This window comes from Hyperolius riggenbachi, chromosome 9, assembly GCF_040937935.1.
Source record: "Hyperolius riggenbachi isolate aHypRig1 chromosome 9, aHypRig1.pri, whole genome shotgun sequence".
NCBI lineage: Eukaryota > Metazoa > Chordata > Amphibia > Anura > Hyperoliidae > Hyperolius > Hyperolius riggenbachi.
Genome location: NC_090654.1, coordinates 134,690,610 through 134,712,823, shown reverse-complemented (window position 1 = coordinate 134,712,823; position 22,214 = coordinate 134,690,610). Strand labels below are relative to the sequence as shown.

At 44.0% G+C, this 22,214-nt stretch overlaps 1 protein-coding gene across 2 annotated transcripts in view; it reads left to right on the top strand.

Annotated features, from left to right (window-relative positions):
• The window catches only part of DCAF8 (DDB1 and CUL4 associated factor 8), a 124,019-nt gene that overhangs the window by 50,256 nt on the left and 51,549 nt on the right, over positions 1-22,214 (top strand). For both annotated transcript variants that reach the window (XM_068253546.1, XM_068253547.1), the window contains 4 exons: positions 8,308-8,448; positions 14,764-14,858; positions 14,942-15,052; positions 18,261-18,333. In XM_068253546.1, the coding sequence (XP_068109647.1) occupies positions 8,308-8,448; positions 14,764-14,858; positions 14,942-15,052; positions 18,261-18,333 (420 nt within the window). The remainder of the gene's footprint in view (positions 1-8,307; positions 8,449-14,763; positions 14,859-14,941; positions 15,053-18,260; positions 18,334-22,214) is intronic.

Sequence of the window (22,214 nt, the reverse complement as noted above, 5' to 3'; positions counted from 1 at the left end):
CGAGGCTGAAGAGGAGAGGCCTGCAGTCGACAATCCCTGCGGTCCTCCTTGCTAACGTCCGCTCCCTCCCTAACAAGCTAGATGAACTGAGACTCCTCAGTGACGAGAGGGAACTTGGTAACAACACCCCAGTCTTTTGCTTTACCGAAACGTGGCTTACTGACAACATCCCTGAGAGTGCTCTCCAGCTCCCGGGTTTCAGCCTCATCCGGGCGGACCGCGACAGCACCCTCTCTGGGAAAAAGGGGGCGGCATCTGCTTCTACGTCAGCTCCGCCTGGTGCTCAAACACCTTTGTCCTGGCCAAGAAATGCACCCCAGATCTAGAACTCCTCCTCATCAATTGCAGGCCAACTTACTCGCCCAGGGAATTCTCTTCCTACGTCCTCGTAGGTGTGTATATCCCTCCTGACGCAGGGGTGAATGCCTCCCTGTGTGGTCTCAGTGATACCATCACGCAGTGGGAGACGGCCCTCCCGGACTCGCTGTTTATCATCTTAGGGGATTTCAACAAGGCCAACCTCCGCAAAGAGCAGCCTCGCTTCCATCAGCACGTCACCTGCCCCACCAGGAGTGCCAACACCCTCGACCATTGCTACACGGTCTTGAAAGATGCATACAAAGCGACACCGTGGGCAGCGCTAGGGTCATCTGACCACTGCATCATCCATCTGTTACCTACGTACAAAAGGCGCCTGGAAACCCCAAAACCTGTCACCAAGTCCTGCAAAGTGTGGTCAAGTGAGGCTAAACTACAACTTCAGGCCTGCTTTGACTGCACAGATTGGAAGGCTCTGGAATCGCCTAACCTGGACGAGTGGGCAGACAACGTATCCTCGTACATTAGCTTCTGCGAGGACTCCTGCATCCCAACTAAAACCTGCAAACTATATCCAAACGATAAACCGTGGTTCTCAAAAAAACTACGACAACTGCAACGCAGCAAAGAAGCTGCACACAAGTCCGGCAACCAGGAGGACTACAAGAGGGCAAGAAACGACCTAAACAGGAAACTGAGGTCCGCAAAGAAGTGCTACGCGGAAAAGCTGGAACAGAACCTCTCCTCAAACGATGCACGAGCTGTGTGGAAAGGGCTTAAGGCTGCCACCAACTATAAGCCCCCCCACAGCATGCTACACCCAGCACTGAGCTCGCCGAGAGTCTCAGCGACTTCTATTGCAGATTTGAGAACCAACCAGCTCCTTCAGGTCTCCCACAGCCACCCGTACAGTTGCCGGCCACTGACTCCATGGGCCCAGACTCACCCCCACCATCAGTGAGGGAGGCTGATGTACTGAAACACTTGCTAAGGCTAAATGCGAGGAAAGCCTCAGGTCCGGACGGAGTGTCACCAGCTTGCCTGAAAACCTGCGCCCGTCAGCTCACTCCGACCCTCTCTTCCATCTTCACGAGGTCCCTCCAGGAAGGCATTGTCCCAGCATGCTTCAAGAGGTCCACCATTATCCCTGTCCCCAAAAAGCAGGGAATCCTCGACCTCAACAACTTCAGACCGGTGGCACTCACGTCCATGATCATGAAAGTTTTTGAAAGCATGGTGCTCCCCCTCCAAGTACGCCACAGAGGGACTGCTGGACCCACACCAGTTCGCGTACAGAGCTAACAGGTCCACCGATGATGCCATCAGCCTCTGCTTGGAGCTAGTCTATGATCACCTGGATAGACCAGACTCCTACGCCAGGATCCTCCTATTGGACTTCAGCTCAGCATTCAATACCATCAGCCCCAAAATACTTCAAGACAATCTCGCCACGCTAGGTGTCCACCCCTCCCTACGCCGGTGGATCACAGACTTCCTCACCAACAGATCTCAGGTCGTCAGGGTAGGAACCAACTCCTCACTACCTAGGACCACCAATACAGGAGCCCCACAAGGCTGTGTCCTGTCGCCATTTTTGTTCTTTCTGTACATGAACAACTGCAGATCCTCGTCGGACTCTGTAAAAGTAATCAAATTTGCAGACGACACAACCATCGTCTCTCATCACCAATAACGATGAGAAGGCGTACCGCCACCAGGTCGACAGTATCTGTCACTGGTGCAGAGTGAACGGATTGGTCCTTAACACAGTGAAAACTGTGGAGATGATCATTGATTTCAGGAGGCGTGCTCCAATCCGTATTGTTGGCAAGGAAGTGGAAAGAGTTCCCTGCGTCCGCCTTCTGGGCACAACCATCTCCAATGATCTGAGGTGGAAAGCCAACACTGCCTCCACACAGAGGAAAGCCCAACAGAGACTTTTCTTTCTTCACCAACTAAAAAAGTTTGGTATGGCCCCAAAACTTCTGACTAACTTCTACTCTGCTACAATTGAATCTGTCCTATGCTCTTCCATCCTGGTCTGGTATGCCGGCTCCTCCGCCAGCGACAGGCTCAAACTGCAGAGGATCATCAGATCAGCAGAGAGGATCATCGGGAAAGCTCTTCCTACTCTGGACCTCCTCTACCACTCCAGGCTGAACACCAGAGCATTAAAGATCGCCAACGACCCCTCGCACCCTGGCCACCGCTTCTTTAGTCCGCTTCCCTCGAGCCAGAGACCCCGGTTTCGGGCCATCCTCACCAAGACCTCGAGACATAAGAACAGTTTCTTTCCCTCTGCTGTCAGCCTTCTGAACTCTCTCTCACGAATTTGCCCATCCCCACCCTACATATTCAAGCCACACTATAGCACGCTGAACTGAGGCACACTGCTCATGGACGGCGATCTAGCTCCAGCGAACTTTCTGCCTGTTCTTTGGGTGTATTTTTGATTTCTGAGTTTTGATTTGTAAATAATGCTTCATTGTGTTTCCCTGCATCTGTTTTTGTTTTTTGGTTCCTTCTGACTGCATGTTCCAGCCTGTATCTGTATCAGTCCCCTGTACGTGCTAAGCCCAATTCCGGGCATGACCCAGTTGGCGAGAATATATATATATATATATATATATATATATATATATATATATATATATATATATATATATATATATATATATATATATATATATATATATATATATATATATATATATATATATATATATATATATATATATATATATATATATATATATATATATATATATATATATATATATATATATATATATTTATATATATATATATATATATATTTATATTTATATATATATATATATATATATTTATATATATATATATATTTATATATATATATATATTTATATATATATATATATTTATATATATATATATATTTATATATATATATATTTTTTTTTATATGAACATAAAACAAAATCAGACTGGTAAAGGAAATTGTCATTCAGGTTCCCTGCACACTTCAAATCCAATTTGCGATTCTGTTTTTTTCCCTGGATGCTATCAAAAGAAACACAGCTTGCAGTACTGATTTAAAAATTGGAAATCTGAATCGCATGTAGTGTGCAAGAGGCCTCAATCCTTGAACCATATAGCTAAGAACTGGAAAACAAACCAAAAACATTTTTTGTTTAAAAATAGAGAAAAAAATTCCTTTAAAGCTTGTACCTGAGCTGAAGCTTTGGTACTAAATGAGATATTTGAGATGAGATAAGTGAGGGAAGCCTCAGGATTCTATTGAGGCTTCCCTTGGTATTCTGGTATACTGAGCGTGCCCCCCTGAAATATTAGCGACACAGCATTGGCACTAATTATGTCAGGGCTGAACAGCTCCTCTTCATGCAGTGTGGCTGCATGAGCTTGCATGCGCAGTAAGCTGGAACCGCTCTTGTACGAGCAACTCCATGCTACAGCGCATGCGCAGCCGTGCTCGTGCAGCTACTGCATAGCTGCGCTCATAACAGAGAAGCAGCGCATCCCCGCTCTGGAGGAGAGCCGCACACACCAGAATACCAAGGGAAGCCTCAATAGGAACCTGAGGCTTCCCTCACTTTAGGCAATTATCTCATTTTGTACTTTGGGTTCAGAATCACTTTAACCACTTGAGTGTTAACCCCCCCCCCCCCCCCTAAAGACCAGGTTCTTTTTTACTTAATTGGCCACTGCAGCTTTAACCACTTAAGGACCAGGGGTGGTTTACCTGATCTGTGCTGCGTGGACTCTCCAGCCCGCAGCACAGATCAGGATTATGCCAGGGCGATCAGACTTAAGGCAGCCATACACTGGTCGATGTGCCATCAGATCGACCAGCTGACAGATCCCTATCTGATCGAATCTGATCAGATAGGGATCGTATGGCTGCCTTTACTGCAAACAGATTGTGAATCGATTTCAGCCTGAAACCGATCACAATCTGTTCAGCTGCTCCTGCCGCCTGTCCTCCCCCCGCGCATACATTACCTGACGCTGGCTCCCGGGCATCTTCTCCACGCTGCACCGCTCTGTTCTTGCTCCATCTCGGCGCTTCCTGTGTCACTCCGTGACCAGGAAGTTCAAATAGAGCGCCCTCTATTTGAACTTCCTGGGTCACTGCAGTGACACAGGAAGCGCCGGGATGGAGCTGGTGCAGCGCTGAGAAGATGCGGAGAAGACGCCCGGGAGCCCGCATCAGGTAATGTATTTTTCATCGGATCGGCCGCCGCTAGCGACGCGCACTTTACCCGCGGGCGATCGAGGGTAATTTCCCGCACGGCGTGATCGACGGACCGATCCGATTTCGGGAGGAAATCGGATCGTCGGCGGCGTTTACCGCGAACGATTGGCAGCAGATTCGATCCCAGGATCGAATCTGCTGTCGAAACGGCCGGGAATCGGGCCAGTGTATGGCCACCTTTACCCCCTTTCTTCCCCACTAGGGGGATGTCCTGCTGGGGGGGGGGGGGGGGTCTGATCGCCGCCAGCTTGCTGCGCTTTCCCGGGGGGGGGGGGCTCTTCAAAGAGGGATCTGAAGATTATTGCAAGGGTGTGTGTCTGGAAACTGCTAGGATACAGGTGAATGGAGATGGGCAATGAGATGTTAACCATTATGGCTTGCATGCAAATTTAATACAAAAATGTAGCCTGTTGGGACTCTGAAAAAATGCTTATTTTTTTTTTTACTAGTGGAAGCGGATGTTATTATTAATAGGATCCGCTTTCTGCATTCCTCTGAGCTGCAATACGGGTATGTTTTTGCAAGTTTGGATTGAGCCTTAATACTAATGAGTCTCCTGCCCTCTTAGTATTCTCTATACTTTGTAAGAGTACTGTTACTGTTAGTCTGTAATTTTAGAAACAATTTTACGTTTTAAAAATTCTTAGCGGACTGCTATCTAAAAAGAAAAAATAACTTTTTATAGCATACAATCACAAAAATCAAAAAAATAAGTAAATTAGAATTACTTTTGGACCTGGAACTGTTTTGTAGCTATGCTCGCCTGCAGCTGTAAACCTGTCTGTACAGCAGCAAGACCTCGTCACTGGCTGGCTTCCTGTTCAGTAAGTACAGTCTTGCAATCTCACTCTTTATGAACTACAGGTCTGCAGCAGGCTGTGCCAGAATAGCGGCTAGCACAAGCTGCCACCCTTCTCTTGGGCATAAAACTGCCTCTTTTGCTGCCCAGCTTAATATACGCCTCATCCTTGTCATTTCCCTTGTCAAGTATTCTACTGTAATGCTGGGAATTGTAGTCTGGCTCCTATACTTCCTACTTTGGAAAATCACATGGGCATCTCCTGAGTAGGGCTTCGGAGCCTGAGTGGGAATCGAGGAGTCAGTCGAGCAATTTTTGAGTACTTGGAGTCAGAGGTTTCCTAAACTGAGAAGACCCCATTGCCCTGATCCTGAATACACACAATACAATTTTCTTGTCAGATCGGCAGAAAATTCCCTGACAATTTCCAGCATGTTCGATCTGCTTCTAAATAAGAGATCGATTTCAGATCTCTACTGTACAAAATTGATCTTTCTCAATTGGGAACAGGTTAGACATGTTGGAAATTATCAAACGATTGGAAATTTCCTGCAGATGCGATTGGAAAATTGCATTGTGTGCATCCAGCCTTAGATATAGTAGGACTGATTAGAATCCATAGTGGTGTGTTTTTTTTTTTTTTTTTTTTCCCCTTTTCCTTCCCCTTTTTGTGCTTTGGAAGTGGATGGTTGACTATCGCAAACGTAAAATTTAAAATGTGTAAACATACTTTTAAGTACGTTTCTCCCAGATTAAAATATACTTAAATTTTCTCTGTCATTTAAAGTGTTCCAGAGACAGAACAAGATGATGACTTTTACTTTCCTGAGGCTTCTTCCGGCCCCCGATAGTATGTTTGGGCCCTCTGTGTCCTCAAGGTCCCTTCCGTTGGCACTGCGGTCGGCCTAATTACAGTCAGTGAGTGTCTGAGTCGCAGACTGCTGTGCATGCGCTGTTTCGCCTGCATTCCTCCTCAATCAGAGAAAAAAAAAATGTACAATCCAGGCTATGAATCAAGAAATTGTCAATCTATTCTACACCATATACTTTTCAAAAAACGTAAATTACTTGTATATAAAAACAATTTGATCACACTTCTCGCACAGTGATTAATGCTGGATAGTGTACTGGTTAAGGACTCTGCCTTTGACATGGGAGACCAGGGTTCAAATCCTGGCTAGGTCAAGTATCTATTCAGTAAGGAGTTCAAGGCAAGACTCCCTAACACTGTAGGGTGGCCTCTTGAGCGCGTCCCAGTGGCTGCAGCTCTTGAGCGCTTTGAGTCCGACAGGAGAAAAGCGCTATACAAATGTTCAGATTATTATTATTATTATTATTATTATTATATTAATTTCCCCTGTACCATCCTTTGAGGAAATGCTGAAAGCCCCCCTATGAAGAGGTTGGCTAGTCCAATACCTGTCAGTTTTTACCGGATACTGCAAGCAACAACAACATAAGAGCAAAGCAAGATAAAATTAATTTTAATCCTGGAGAAATGTACTTCTTATAAGAATGTGTATTTTAAATTTTACAGTCTTTACTGTAGTGATTTTAAATCTTTTAGAATATCCTGTTAGCAGCCCTTTTTATTTGTTATAGTAACAAGCTTACCTCAGCATGTAAATAGCAGAAAGCTTTCTATTTTGGAAAAGATGAGGATGCTATGACCAAAAGGTTATTTAATACCCCCCTTCCTTTGTAGCGTTTACAAAGTGATGTAAGCCTGTTTGCTGTGGGAGGAACAGTAAGCTATGGAGTAGGATGCAGGGCTGTGGAGTCGGTACAAAAATCATCCGACTCATTTTATGAAACCACCGACTCCAGGTACCCAAAATTGCTCCGACTCCTCGACTCTGACTACTTAGTCTGATTTTTACAAAGGCTATGGATTTGGTTCAAAAAAATATCCGACTCCATTTACTGAAAACACTGAGTTGGGTTGAAGAAAAAGGCAGAAGTGATGTCTTTTAGCATCGCAGCAAAACAGTAAAGATGGAAATCATTGCATTTCTTCTGAATCTGACAGTGAACACTAAAAACTGATAGGCAAGCTAAATAAGTACTTATTGAATATTTTTTTTTTCAGTTAGTCTGGAGCTTCCTCCCACTTTAATAAAATTGCCTCGCAGTTGTTCTGGTGTTTTTGATCTGGAGTTTTTTTTTTTTTTTTTTTTTTTTTAACCCCATACATAAAATGATCAAGGCAGCGTGATAGTCTCTAATCTGCATTCCCCTTCAACCTCTTTCTAGTTTTACTCCTCACTAGACACTGTCTTTATGCATACCGCAGACCTCCCAACCTCTCGCCACCCCCCAAATCCTTGTAAGCTTGCAAGGGCAAGGCTCACTCACCCTTTGTGTTGTTCATTTCATAGCTCACACTCTGTGATTCATTTTATTCATCATGTTACATGTCATTGTAACCACCAGTTCAGGATTTGTACCAGAGTCCATATTTGATGTATATCATTGTCTGCATTATGTCCCCTTTGTTTGTTTTCCTACTTTGTACAGCGCCACAAAATATGCTGACTCTTTATAAATCAATAATAATAATAATAATAATGCTCTGGATCATTGACCATTAGCAACACATCATCAGCACCATAACCAGTCAGTAGCATTTCTTTCTTCATTTATATTACACTCCAAATTTCCTTTACAATGTAATTTGATCCTTGTGTATTTTTCTGTGGCCCTGCTTAAGTGTATTCCAGTGACAGGAAGTTAGCTGAATGCTTCTCACAGGTAGGTGTCATCCCACCTCTCATAGATACCCCCACAATAGGTGCCCCTTTGGGAGATTAATCTGCAACCCCTATTCTGGTGACCATCCTAAGCAGAAAGTGAGGAATCTTGGCTTGTCTGAAACTCTGAGGTTCTGCTCATTTATTTAGTAGGATTTTTTTAAATGATCTTTCTCTTTTATCAGGCAAAATTTCTGCCAAACAGCGGTGACTCCACAATTGCCATGTGTGCGCGGGACGGACAGGTACGCGTTGCTGAGCTCTCTGCCACACAGTGCTGCAAGAACACAAAGAGGGTTGCTCAGCACAAGGGAGCCTCTCACAAGGTACAAAGAAAATTGCTTTTACTTGAACATTTGGGTTTATTTTAACTAATTGTGTGTTACTTGGCCTGTTTAGCTTTAAAGACCTCCGAGGCGAGAAGCACAGTCTGTTTACTCATCTGGGGCTTCTTCTAGCAGCCGTTTTCAGTCCCTCGCCGCAGGCCCGGTCCTCCGGTGTCCCACTGGCCGCCTGTAATGATCGCAGGTCGGCTCTTCTGTGCCTGCCCGCACGTCCACGTCATTTGGTACGTGCTGCGCCTGCACTGTACTTGTGTGCAGGAGCAGTATTCATGAGATGACGTGGGCACGAGTGCCCACCCAGGAGCAGAAGAGCTGACCCACCGATCATTAGGGGCGGCCAGAAGGACACAGAGGAGGACCGGGGCGTGAAGCAGGTGTCTGAAACGGCTGCTATTGTCTCAAAGAAGCCCCAGGTGATTAGAGATTGAGCTCCTTGCCTTGGAAGTCCTTTGTTACTTCAGTGCCTAAACTCATACACTCATGCATAATAAAAATGACAAAACTGGTTGCATTTGTGACAATCTTGATCTTCTGTTTCAGCTTTCTAAAACTGTTGTTTAGTAAGTATTAGGTACTGTGAATTGAAGTATTTAGGCAATGCTGGCTTCATTTGTTCACCACGTTGTACCACACTTGGACCTTCATATCGGGCCACCTACATGTATCTGGGTAGGGTGTAGGTATGGTCTCGTACTACATGGAAGTGGTAAAAATGGCTAATCCATATTGGATGTGTGTACCAGGCTTTAGGTTGATGGGAAGCCAGTGAAGGGACTGGGAACAGATGTGGGAGGCGCAAATAAGTCTTTCAGCATTTGTGATCCTCTGAAGAGGTGAGAGGTGTGGGTATCTTGGTAGCCAAGGCTGGACATATAGGGAATGTAACAGGTCTATGAAGCCCTCTGAAGTGAGTATGGGATATATACTATAAATTATGTTTACGTGGAAGTGAGGTGATAATGAGACAGGACTTCCCATGAAAGGCATCTATTTCAGCATGCAATACTGCAATCTCTTAAGTTTTGGATAATTTATTGCTAAGGTGCAAAAGTTTCTCCTGTGAGCAAGAACAGGAGAAAAGTTAATTAAATAAGCACTAATGTGCTTAATGGCTATCACGTTATGGGCAAACCATACACACAAGTTGAATCTTTTAGTTCTAGTTAAATGGTCAATACTAAAGCACTCTTGCGTTTTTATGACTAGATGGATATTGTTTTGCTCACTTATTCCTTAATCCTTTAAAGAAACTCTGAAGTCTCTTTCTTTTTTTTTTCTTTTTTTTATTTAACCTTATATTGTCATAAAATTCTCTTCAGCACTAATTTCCAAGTGAAATCGCCACATCCCCGTGGCAGATGAGTGATTTTATTACTGAGAAATAGTTCCAGGGCTTTACTACTTTGAAGAGGCAGAGCTTTGCGCTGTAGCTCTGCCTCCTCTGCAGTCAATCTCTGCCGATCGCTGACACTCCCCGCCCATCTGTCTTCTTTCACTGAGAGGGGCGGAGATCCGCAGAGATTGGTTGCGGAGAGGCAGAGCTACAGTGCAAAGCTCTGCCTCCCCTGGGCAGCATAATTTGCGACCTGCAAAGTCGTGGAACTTTGCAGGTCTATTTCTCAGTAATAAATCACTCATCTGCTGCGGGGATGCGGCGATTTCACTTGGAAATTAATGCTGAAGAGGATTTTATGACAATATAAGGTAAAAAAAAGTCTTCAGAGTCTTTTTAAACTAGGTAATTGTGTACCCTTATGACTCTGCAGTAATACCTGGTTACATCAACGCTTGCAAATCGGAAAGCTATGCCAAAAGTAGCTGCACTGATTGGACTTTAAACTGGCAACTGACAAAACGTGGAGACACTTGCTGTGATAAAGACCTTTTAAAGAGTAACTCCAGTAAGAATTATGTAATAAAGTGCTCCATTTTTACAATAATGTATAAATGATTTAGTCAGTGTTTGCCCATTGTAAAAGCTTTCCTCTCCTTGATTTACATTGACATTTATCACATGGTGAAATTTTTAGTGCTGGCAGTTGATGTAAGTGGAAGTACCTGCTGCTTGCTTTTTTGACATTTGGAAAACAGTTGTAAACAGCTATTTCCCACAATGCAATGAGGTTCACAGACAGGAAACGGCCAGGAAAATGGTCCTTAGTCTCCTGTGGGAGGGGCTTCACCACAATATCAGCCATACAGAGCCCCCTGATAATCCATTTGTGAAAAGGACTAGATTTCTCATGTAAAAAGGGTTATCGGCTACTGATTGGGATGAATTTCAATTCTTGGTCACGGTTTCTCTTTAAAGTGGATCCGAGATAAACTTTTACTCATTGCATAATTGTGTTCCTTTCATATAGTTTACAGGTCATTCCTCAAGCCAAATACATTTTTAGTTTTGTTTTTAATACTCTAATTCCCTATAAACTAAACAAGCATCGCCCAGAGCCTATTTTGTGCCTTGGCACTGTAGCAAGGGCTTATGGGAGCTCAGTCTGGGCAGGAGGAAGAGTGGGTTAGTAGCCAGTGATTTCAGTGGCAGTGGGAAGGAGGGAGGAGGAGAGGGGACTGAATTTACACACAGGCAAGCTGATGGCATCTCCAGCCCTCAGCCTGTGACAATGTGATAAACAGAACATGGTTGCCCTCATTGTATCACAGGAATAAATAATGATAAACTTTTGAAGCTGTTTACAGCTAGATATGCTGTGTAAACTATCTAAACTTTAGATAAGATATGTAGACAAGTTACTTGTTATAGTTAGGTTTTCATCTTTGATCCGCTTTAAGCCCCCAGCAAGGAAATAATGAAAATACGTTTGGCATACCTTTTTTTTTACTCATGTTTTTAATACTTTTAAAATTAAATTTGTAGACCCATTTATTATCTCCTGGGAGAAAAGTTAATTGAATAGGGGTATAAAAGTTTTTCAGCATAAGTAATCCATCCTTATCAACAATTAAATTAAAACTACAGAAAAAAGTAACTCTCGTATGTAGGGGGAAGGTTCTGGATCCTATATAGAGTTTTTTTCCTGGTCCTTTCTGGGCCCTCGGTCCACCGTTGTTCCCTCATGAAAGTAATTTGACTAATTTTGGCATCTGAGTGCTTCAGAGTTCTCTTAACCTCCCCGGCGGTAACCCCGAGCTATGTTCGGGCTAGCCGCCGGGTGCTCAAAGCAGAGCATAGCACGTAGTGGGCGTTTTTACTCCTCCCGCGGGATCCAGATGTTGGTAGCCATTCTCCTTCCTGTCAGTGATCTCACTACAGAGTTACAGCGCCACCTGGAAGACAGAAGGAAAATTGCAGCACTGGAGCCCAGGGATGCGAGTGAGTGTATGGGCTGCTGCAAGCATTCTGGCGGCATGAATTTTAGGGTCTGAAACGTGCTGAAGACCCTAAAATCCGGAAATAATCATACCGCCAGGGAGGTTAAAGGCACACTTTGAGTTGGGGAATGAGGGCATGGAGAGCGGACCAGAAAGGCTCTATGGGATTTTTTTTTCTAGCGTGGCTTTACATTTGCTTTAAAGACCACGGTAAAGAGAGGGATATGGATGCTGCCATATTTATTTCGCTTTAAACAATACTAGTTGCCTGGCTATCCTGCTGATCCTGTGCCTCTAATACTTTTACCCATAGACCCTGAACAAGCATGCAGCAGGTCAGGTGTTTCTGACATTATTGTCAGATCTGACAAGATCAGCTGCAAGATCTGCTGTTATTCAAACACTATTGTGGCCAAATATATCAGCAGAACTGCCAGACAACTGGTATTGTTTAAAAGGAAAGAAATATGGCAGCCTCCATATTCTTCTCACAACAGTTGTCCTTTAAGGTGGATGCCCAGGATTACTTTGTAGTAATGCCCAAACCCCTCCATCCTACATACACCAATTAAACGCCCCTTCCATCCACCAAGTAACCCCCCCCCCCCCCCCCATCCTCCATCCACCAAATAAAAACACACCATCTCTTGTCTTCATCCCCACCCCAAACACACAAATTACTCATTAAAAATCTTCCGCTTTTGGCCTGTTCCTCGGGTCTTTTGGAGAAGAGCACATTTGTTTTATTTATTGTGTTTAGCACTAGCAAGCTAAAAATGTAAATATTTTATTTTAAACATGAAACAATACAGTAAATTATCCATTTTTGTTGTTGCTCAGCATGCATCACATCCCGGTAAAATGTTAACAAGTGAGTCACTTAACTTTCGCAGTAAACGGAGAGCTAATTCCCCAGACCTCTGGCTTGGAGAATAACTAGGCTGTGTTGTTCTCTATGGCTCTGTCTTATCTTAACCATTCTTGTACTCCCAAAGCTTTCCTGTTAAGCTGCGTACACACAATTGTTACCTGAAACTGTCTTAAACCTCATCTACACGCGTAGATGAGGCAGCGATGTGGCTTATCAATCGAGCCGCTGATCTTGTCGGATCTTGCCTCCGCCGATTCCCTGCTCGTTCCCCACGAGGGGACAATGGCAGGGAATCGAGCGGAAGACAAGCGCCGGGCGGGGACAAGGGCGGATCGAATCTCACGCACGCGTGGCAAGCTGGTACGCACGGGGAGACGGAAGAGGCGATTTGGCGGCTAATCGAGCTGCCGCATCGCCTCTACATCTCCCCGTGTAGACGGGGCTTAAAGGTGGCCATTCCCTAGTCGATTTGCCATCAGATCGACCAACAGATATATCCCTCTCTGATCGAATCTGATCAGAGAGGGATCGTATGGCTTTTACTGCAAACATCGATTCACCATCTGTGAAGCAGCCGCCCCCCCCCGCATACATTACCTGATCCGGCCGGCGCGAGTCCCCCGGTCTCCGCTGTCTCCTCTGCTCTGGGCTCCAGCTTCACTGTACTTCCTGTCCGGGGAAGTTTAAACAGTAGGGGGTGAAGTGAAGCCTGCCGGACTCGGAGCCCAGCGTGGAGAAGAAGCAGCGGGGACTCGCGCCGGATCAGGTAATGTATTGCCGCTGACGTCGGTCGTGGGGCATTCGAACGCCGCTATCGTCGCACTTCCGATCCGCCGGCGATCATGCAAAATCTTCCGCATGGACAGATTGACGGAAATCGATCGTTCGGTCAGCATTTTCGCAACGATTTCACAGCCCATTCGATCACAGTGATCGAATCGGCTGTGTATCGGCCGGAAAATCTGGAAGTGTATGGGCCCCTTTAGGATTTGCGATTGATTAGCATTTTCTGAGCACTTTTTAAAAATTGCTTCCATTCACTTTCATTAAAATTGCAGTAAAAATTTGCCGTGATCACATATGTGTAAAAACATACGTGATTGCTGCGATTTTTACAGATATTGTAATGAAAGTGAATGGAAGCGATTTATAAAAGTGCTCAGAAAATCTATCGCAAGCGCTCAGAAAAGCGCTTATAGTGTGTCTGAGCCCTTAGAGATTGTTTTGGGCTACAGTTTTGAAGTGGTCTTTGTACAATTATTTGTACAGTCCTGCTATTTGCCTCTATGGAAAAGGGAGAGTGAGGACCTGAAAGCAGCACCACACTTCAGTAACTTGCCTTGAAGTTACTGTGGGAAGCCAGGGACATTGAGACTTCTGGCAAAGTGCTAGAGGGGAGGCCAGCAACGTCTGGGAATACCTGTATACTCTTTACATTTTCCAGTCAATTCTTCTAGAAATGTATAATGTTAACAGGTGGATTTCTGAACTAATATTGCATTTTTATTTTGGTATGTAATATTTTCCTGGGAAAAAAAATAATTTATAGAGAAAGCAGGGTTGGGCTGCGGAATTCTGATTTCCGTGGCGCAAATAGTTATGCGGGAAGTGGAATTCCGCTAAAATTACAGTGACTGGGAAATTTTAGGCCAATCGGGATCGGTATTGAAAAGTGGAGATTGGATAACCATGGAAATTTCAGGCCGATCACAAGACTCTGAAGTAAGGGTAATCCGAGAATGCGGAAGTGTACTGCAGTTGCCGTTTGAAAATGCTGATTGAGCATAATGGCCTACATCTGCAAAAAATAGTGGCTTTAGCAAAAAAAACTTTTTTATTAAAAAAAAATAAAAACTTTGTTGATAAAAATAACCATTTCGTGGAAATAGGAAAGTCTGAAATTCAGATTTCCACAGAAATCTGAAACGCCCTTATTGGAATGTGGAATTTGACCATCATAATGTTAAACCTAATGAAAATAATCACTATACTGTACGTTATTTGTTTTTTGTTTTTTTTAGATTATATTTCTGTCAAATTCTGTTTTCAAGAGCAGCTGTCTTTAGTTCTCATATCTTTTGTTTCTCACTCAGCTTGCCCTTGAACCTGACTCCCCATGCACTTTCTTGTCTGCTGGCGAGGACGCTGTGGTATTCACCATAGATCTTCGGCAAGACAGACCAGCAACGTGAGTAACCTACTAACTTTACACTCGAAAGGTATTGCCTACTTAATCTAATGTCACCTTTTTTGTTTGTTATTTGCATGAAGGCGGCTAGTTGTTACCAAGGAGAAGGAGAAGAAGATCGGCCTATACACAATATTTGTCAATCCAGCTAACACGTACCAGTTTGCTGTGGGAGGCCGTGACCAGTTTGTCAGGTGGGTTTATTCTTTGTCACAATTTGTTTCAATATTTTGTTTTAAGTTTTTAACAATAATAATTGATGCATTTCAGGTACATAAAAAAAAACTAACTCGGATTATTTAGAATAATATAATACAAAACACTCAACTGAAAGGACAACTGAAGTGAGTTATGTGGAGGCTGTCATATTTATTTCCTTTTAAACTATACCAGTTACCTGGCAGTCCTGTGGATCTGTTTGGGTGCAGTGGTGTCTGAATAACACCAGAAACAAGCATACAGCTAATATTGTCTAATCTGGCAATGTGCAGACAGCCAGACAACTAGTATTGCTTAAAAGAAAATAAATATGGCAGCCTCCATATCCCTCTGGCTTCAGTTGTCCTTTAAAGTGAACCTCCAGATTAGAAATCTACCCAGCAGCACTGAAAAGGCTTGGTGTTTCTTTAACAGTTTCACAGCATCAGAACTTTGTTTTAATTACCTAAGCCTAATTAATAGCTATACAGAAGCTAAGCTCTGCCCCATCAAAGAAAACTGCCCGGGCAGTTTTCCCCTGATGCTGTGCAAAGCATGATTGAAATTGCGTCCGCCATCTTGGATTTCTTATTCAGCATTGTATTATGCAGGACGACACTTTCCCCAGTGTCGGCAGCTCCATTCAGGGCAATGCAATGAAATACAGGGAACCCAGGGGTCTATAATTACAAACATCATGCAGGTAGGTGTTAGGATATAATTAATTAGTTGCGGCCTACCCACAGGCACTGCTCGGAGTCCCTTTAATATCTGGCCTAAATCTCATAACTAGGGTATAAAGGGGAACTTCAAAAGACCATCTCTTTAATGGCTCATAACATCAAATCCTGACTTTGCTCAAAAAATTGAACCAATATGTTATGTATATTTGCTGCATTATTATTGTAAGTTATGAACCAAGTTAGTAAAACGAAAGCCTCAGTTTAGGGGCAAAACTCTAGCCATAGCAGTGTAGCCATGTAGAGAGCACCTTTGGGTACTAGAAAGTGGGAGGGGTGTGGGAGTATGGTGTATCGATGGCCATATTTTATTTTGAATAGAAGTGGGAGTGACCTGTGCTTCTTGCATATTAGTATGGTATTTTACTTAGAGATTGTGTTTGCCTTAACCACTTAAGGACCACGCCCCCCAGTGACCATGCCATTCTTGCTCCTGGAGTGTTTTTTTTTTTTTTTTTTGCCCATCCCCAATTAATATTTGTTTAATGTTGGTTTTTTTTTTGTTTTTTTTTTTGTATTTGTCGTCTTGCGCCCCCCCCCCCCCCCCCCCGCCAGTCAATCAGTGCGATCGGCTGTCATATGGCAGCAGATCGATTTGGCGTCCCCCAGGGGGACAGCCATATCACACGGCTGTCCCCAGTACAGCGTTGCCGTAGATTACAACGCTGTACAGTAGCCGTCTAACAGTCTCCTAGCGGCGATCACTGCTGAGAGACTGATGGCTGAACTCGGTGCGCGCGATCTCCTTTAAATCCCTGCCCCAGTACTTTACGCCAATCGGCGTTAGGCAGTCCTGGGACTGGTGCTGAACCCATGCCTGTTGGCGTGACTGTCGCCAAGTAGTTAAAGGAAATATCAGGGAATTTTTAACAAAATGCGGTCTACTTACCTGGGGCTTTCTCCAGCCCCTGGAAGGCTATGTTCCTTGACGCAGCTCCGTTCCCAGCCAGGATCCAGGGGTTCCCTCCATTTCAGCCGATGAACTGGTGAGGTTCGCATCTTCCACACCTGCATGTGGCTGCATCGATTGCACTCATGTAGACAGGAACATTCTGCACAGGCGCAGAAGTACTGCGCCTGTGCACAAATCTCCCAGCCATGTGATCGCGAGCGGCACGCTCGCACAGGCGCACAAGATACCATCTTTGCTGGGTTGGTTTATGCAACGGAGGGGATGCTGGCTGGGAACGGAGCTGCGGCAAGAAACGCATGGTCTTCCAGGGGCTGGAGGAAGCCTCAGGTAAGTAGACCTTATTTTTTTTAAAACTGGAATGCAAGATAGAAAATAGAGCACACTCGAGGAGCGTGCTTGTTGTACTGAAGGCAGTTGCACTATAGACTGTAGCAGTGATGACTGACAGGCACGCTGTTTGATTTGAGAGCTATCAAGAAACTCCTGTTCTGTAAGGCTTTGGAAACTGCTCACAGGCAATTAGGATTGCAAATGGATAAGCTGTGCAACATGCATGCGAGAAAGGTAGGTGGCTGCCATGTACTAATAAAAGGTTTTATTGTGATATATACGGTATATTGATGCAAATGGAGGTTTCTCCCTCAGGCGATTCAAATACCAAGGCCTACAAGTCTTCTTAAACGTGTCCAACTTATATTCAGAGATGGCTTTAAGGCGATCAAAAAACTGTATAGCTTTTTTTTCCTGTCTAACTGCATTGAGGCTTAAAGGGTATCCGAGGTGCGAGGGATATGCAGGCTGCCATATTGATTTTCTTTTAAAAAATGCAAGTTAACTGGCTGTCCTGTTGATCCTCTGCCTGTAATACTTTTAGCCAAAGACCCTGAACAAGCATGCAGATCAGATGTTTCTGACTGAAGTCTGAATCACACATCTGAAACGAGCATGTGGCTAATCTAGTCAGACACTACTACTGAGGCCAGACTGATCAGCATGACTGTCAAGGCAATTGGTATTGTTTTTAAAAGGAAATAAACATGGCAGCCACCATATGCCTCTCTTATTTAAGGTTCCCTTTAAGTGTCTGGCGTACAGTTAACTGACAAGCAAGCTGTACCAGAGAGCTTCTATGAATCAGGTGGCTGTTTTGCTGATCACAGCAGAAAAATAAATAAATTAAAAATTGCCACCTTCAACTTTTTTTTAAAGTGGACTTGAACTCTGCACAGGACAGGAAGAAAACAGAGAGAAATGCACCCTGTATGTAGTTAGAGTTTAGCCTGTCTAATCTGTGACTAATCACCACTGTAATTTGATCTCTCAGCTGTCAGCTCAGGAGTCTACTCTGCCAAGACAGCAGCTAATTTGTAAACACAGGATTTCTATGTCTGTTTCCATGAAAACAAGTAGATACACTGCATATTTATTGCAGGATTTGTATCAGCTGTAACAAAAAATGTTTTTCTTTAACGGTGTGTTGGTGCCTATCTTTTAGAGCTGAGAAGTTCTGTGTTCAAGTTTCTTAAACTCTTAAACCTCTTTTTTTTGTAGGATATATGACCAGCGGAAGATCAATGAAAATGACAATAATGGTGTACTGAAAAAGTTTTGCCCAGAACACTTGGTGAGTTATACACAAACTATTATATTCATGTCAACAAAAGCATTTTTCTTAAACACTGAAGGCCAAAGACCCACTGTTTACTTTAAAGAGAAACCATAACCAAGAATTGAACTTCATCCCAATCAGTAGCAGATACCCCCTTTCCCATGAGAAATCTTTACCTTTTCATCAAGTGGCTCTGTATGCTAATATTGTGGTTAAACCCCACCCACAGAGTAAGGTCAGGAGCATGGTTCTGACATCACACTGTGTGAGCCTTGTTGCATTGTGGGAAATGACAGCTGTTTTCCAACTGCCAAGAAAGCAAGCAGCATCTCTTTCCACAAACCTCACCTGCCAGCAGTAAAATGTCACTGTGTGATTAAATGTCCAGTGTTCTCCCCAGCATCAAATAGGTGGGCGCTCCGCCCGGGTAAGTTGGGCGCCCGCCCGGCTGCCATCTCGCGCTGGGCAGTCATCTTGCACCTGGCTTTTATGCACATACATTTTTAGATGTTCCTGGCGGGCCGTAGGAAAAGTACTGCGCTCCGCGTACGCTGCGTGAGCCACTCTCCTCTACGTAGGAGACCTCGCACTTCCTGGCAGGCTGTATTTGTGATGCCTGGTGCCTCGAGAATGCTCATTGGCTTGGTGGCATAAGAGGCGGGACTATCTGTTCTGAATGCTGTGGGCGGCTGGGAGCGTTCCTCCACGAACGAGAAGTTCAGCAGCGTGACAGTCAGCCAGTCAGCTAGAATAGCATAGCTATTTTCCTGAGTCTTTTACACGTGGGTAAGCTGCCGATCTTCTTTCACTCTGCATTTGGCTGTCGCCTTCATTTTTCTAGTGTTATTTATCACTCTGTGGGAGTGTAGGTTGCCCTTTAGAAGTTTTCCTTGTGCGCTGATCTCGGTTTTGTTATTTAGCACTGGATTGCGTTGAAGGTCTGATCAGCTTACCCAGCATTTTGTAACACAGCTGCTAATAACCAACAACACTTATTTATATGCTTTTTTAACTATCTCTCGGTGCTGCGGTGTGCTTTGTGTTGGCCAATATAATGTGCACCTAAACTGCAAAACCAAATTTTCTGAATGATGATCAGGCTTGTGATTAATTGTGGTCTTTTTTTTTTTTTCTGATAGATCATTGTTAGTGATAGGTTAGTTTACTCCTGCACATATCCCCCATATATTGGGCATTATCATCTGACCTTCTGGTATATGTTTTTTTATTTTCTTATGTCAGCCTGTGAGCTAACTCTGGCAGTTACTCTGTGCTGTGAAAACTGTCCAGCAAAAGTCTGTGCAAAGTGGTCCATTGCACAAACTAAAGAATGAACTCTTGAGCCAGTGTAGAGAGACTACAAGGTATGCGCACTATGAGATATGCAATACCCCTTGACCCGCCACATCCCCCCCACCCCCGACCACCCTTACTTTTCTCTCAGCAGCATTAACATCTGACATGCAACAAACATTCCCATGTGGAGCACAGCGATAACCCCCATAACCACCAAATTTCCCCGTGTCTCACCACCCGGCTACTTTTCCATGCCACCCGGCTGGAGAAAAATTCTGGGGAGAACACTGATTTCAGAATGTAAACCAGGGAGAGGAAAGTTTTTGCAACGGGCAAATGCTGCCTAAATCATTTATACATAATAATGTAATAAAAAAGTGCTTCATTTTTACAATTATTTTCACTTGAGTTCCTCTGTAAGTGGTTCTTATCTCCCATCAGGGCAGAAGAACGCAACAGAGTGGGTATATGGCATTGCATGTTATCATTGTGGTGTGTCACATACAGTGATGCATACTGTCAATCAAAAGTATGCTTCACAGTGTAAGGCGCACATTTTGCTGTAACACTTTGCATGCAGTGCGTTACTATGCTGCACCCGCCACACTGTGAAAGCCGCATAGGTTGTGCATTGCAGTGTGGCAAGCCACAATTCTAAGTGGCTTTTAAGCTGCACTGCGGCACAACACTGTGAACCTAGCTTTAGCTGTGGTGGGGACCCCAAAAGTGTGGCTGACAGTGGAACTGCGGCTAAGGACACAGAGGCTTCCAGGGACTGGAGGAAGCCCCAGCTGAGAAAATCTGCAGCAATTTATTTTGCCTCATGTATACTTTAAGTGCTCCTGGTAATGCCAAGTCCAAGCTAGGAGTGGGGGAAGAGGGAATAAATTGATACATTGCAAGGTGAGAAGTTAAGAAAATAGGAGAGATCAAGAAATGATTGATATTCGTCAAATGATTTGTTCATGTTGTTTGATCCACACAGTTGGAAAATGAAAGATCGGAGCCAATTTTACCACTTCCATGCAGTATGAGAGCATACATACACAGTCTATTCTATTAAGCTGAGAACACTCATCAGATTAAAATATTTGCGAACTGAGGAATTTATCTGTCACATAGGGTTGTCAGTGAGGTTTGAAAGACTGATCTTTCTAAAGATGCTACTATACACATGCAAAAGATCAGTTCCTGCAAAGTGCTTTGTCTATATCTGGAGATCTCATACACGCCTTGTTTAACGGACATTCTTCTGCACATCAGATCCACCAGGATGTATCTTCAGATCTAACCTGTTGGATCTGATCTGCAGATGAATGTCCATTAAACAAGGGGTGTATGAGATCTGCAGATATCGTAGACTATGAAGGTATTTTGCAGGAACTGATTTTTTTGTATGTGTATATGGCATCTTTAGAAAGATCAGTCTTTCAAACCTCCCAGACAAACCTATGCAACAGATAAATTCCTCAGTTTGCAAAGATTTTTATCTGATGGGTGTACTCGCAGTGTTCTCCCCAGAATTTTTTTCCAGCCGGGTGGCATGAAAAAGTAGCCGGGTGGGATGTTTAGAGCATGGTGCATTTGATGTCACATGTGTGCTATATGCTGCCGGCATATGGGGCACTAATGGGAGAGGATGAACCAGAAGACTGATGGGCACCGAGTGGTAGGTGACATAGGACAGGTAATGTGTAAATGCACATTTATAAACTAGGTGGAACAACACCGGGGGGGTTTTATCGTGTTCGTCACTCGTCTCCATATCCTCTCTCCATTACCTCTCTGCACTTGGCCCTACATCTTGCAACTTGTTTGAACGATATGTGACCAATTTCTGCCTGAAATTGGTCATAGTGTCGGTTGGGCATGCACTTGGTGGCACAGATTTTCATCCGTTTTGATTATAATAATCAAATCGGATGGTTGATCAGCTGCCAAGTCACCTGATGTATGGCCACTCTACACAGGCTTCAGTGTCCCTGGTTATGATTATTGCATGTCACATGGCTTATTTCACATGGATGTTATTTCCTAGGGGAAGCAAGAAGTTTTGAATCAGGATGATACCATTTATTGGCTAACTTAGAGATGGAAGGGGAGGGTTGTATGCAGATAGTGTGCAGGGGCTATATGTAACTTATAATCATATACGGCCCCTGCACACCATTTGCCCCTTCCAGGAAAACATTAATAAGAAATAACATGTATGTGAAATGCAATAACCAATACCCATCTGCACATAAACTTGCTTAGCCTCTACACAGGCTCCAATGTGTCCCTGCTCATAATTATTGCAATTCTCATGGCTGCTAACTAACATGGATGTTGTTCCTGCAGGGGGAGGGGGCCTGTCCTAGGGTATTTCAGATAGTGTGCAGGGGCTATAGATATGATCATACCAGCTGCAGGAATAATACCCAGGTGAATTTACAGCCATGTGAATTGCAATAATTATGAGCAGGAATTTCACACCACCAATGCACATAGTTTATTCACTGACATTTTACATGAAGAGTTCTAAACAAATCTGGAAGCCCTTCGTTGCAAGATTGCACAAGCTGTATGTGTGAAAGACGTAGCCTGATCTCAATCAAACC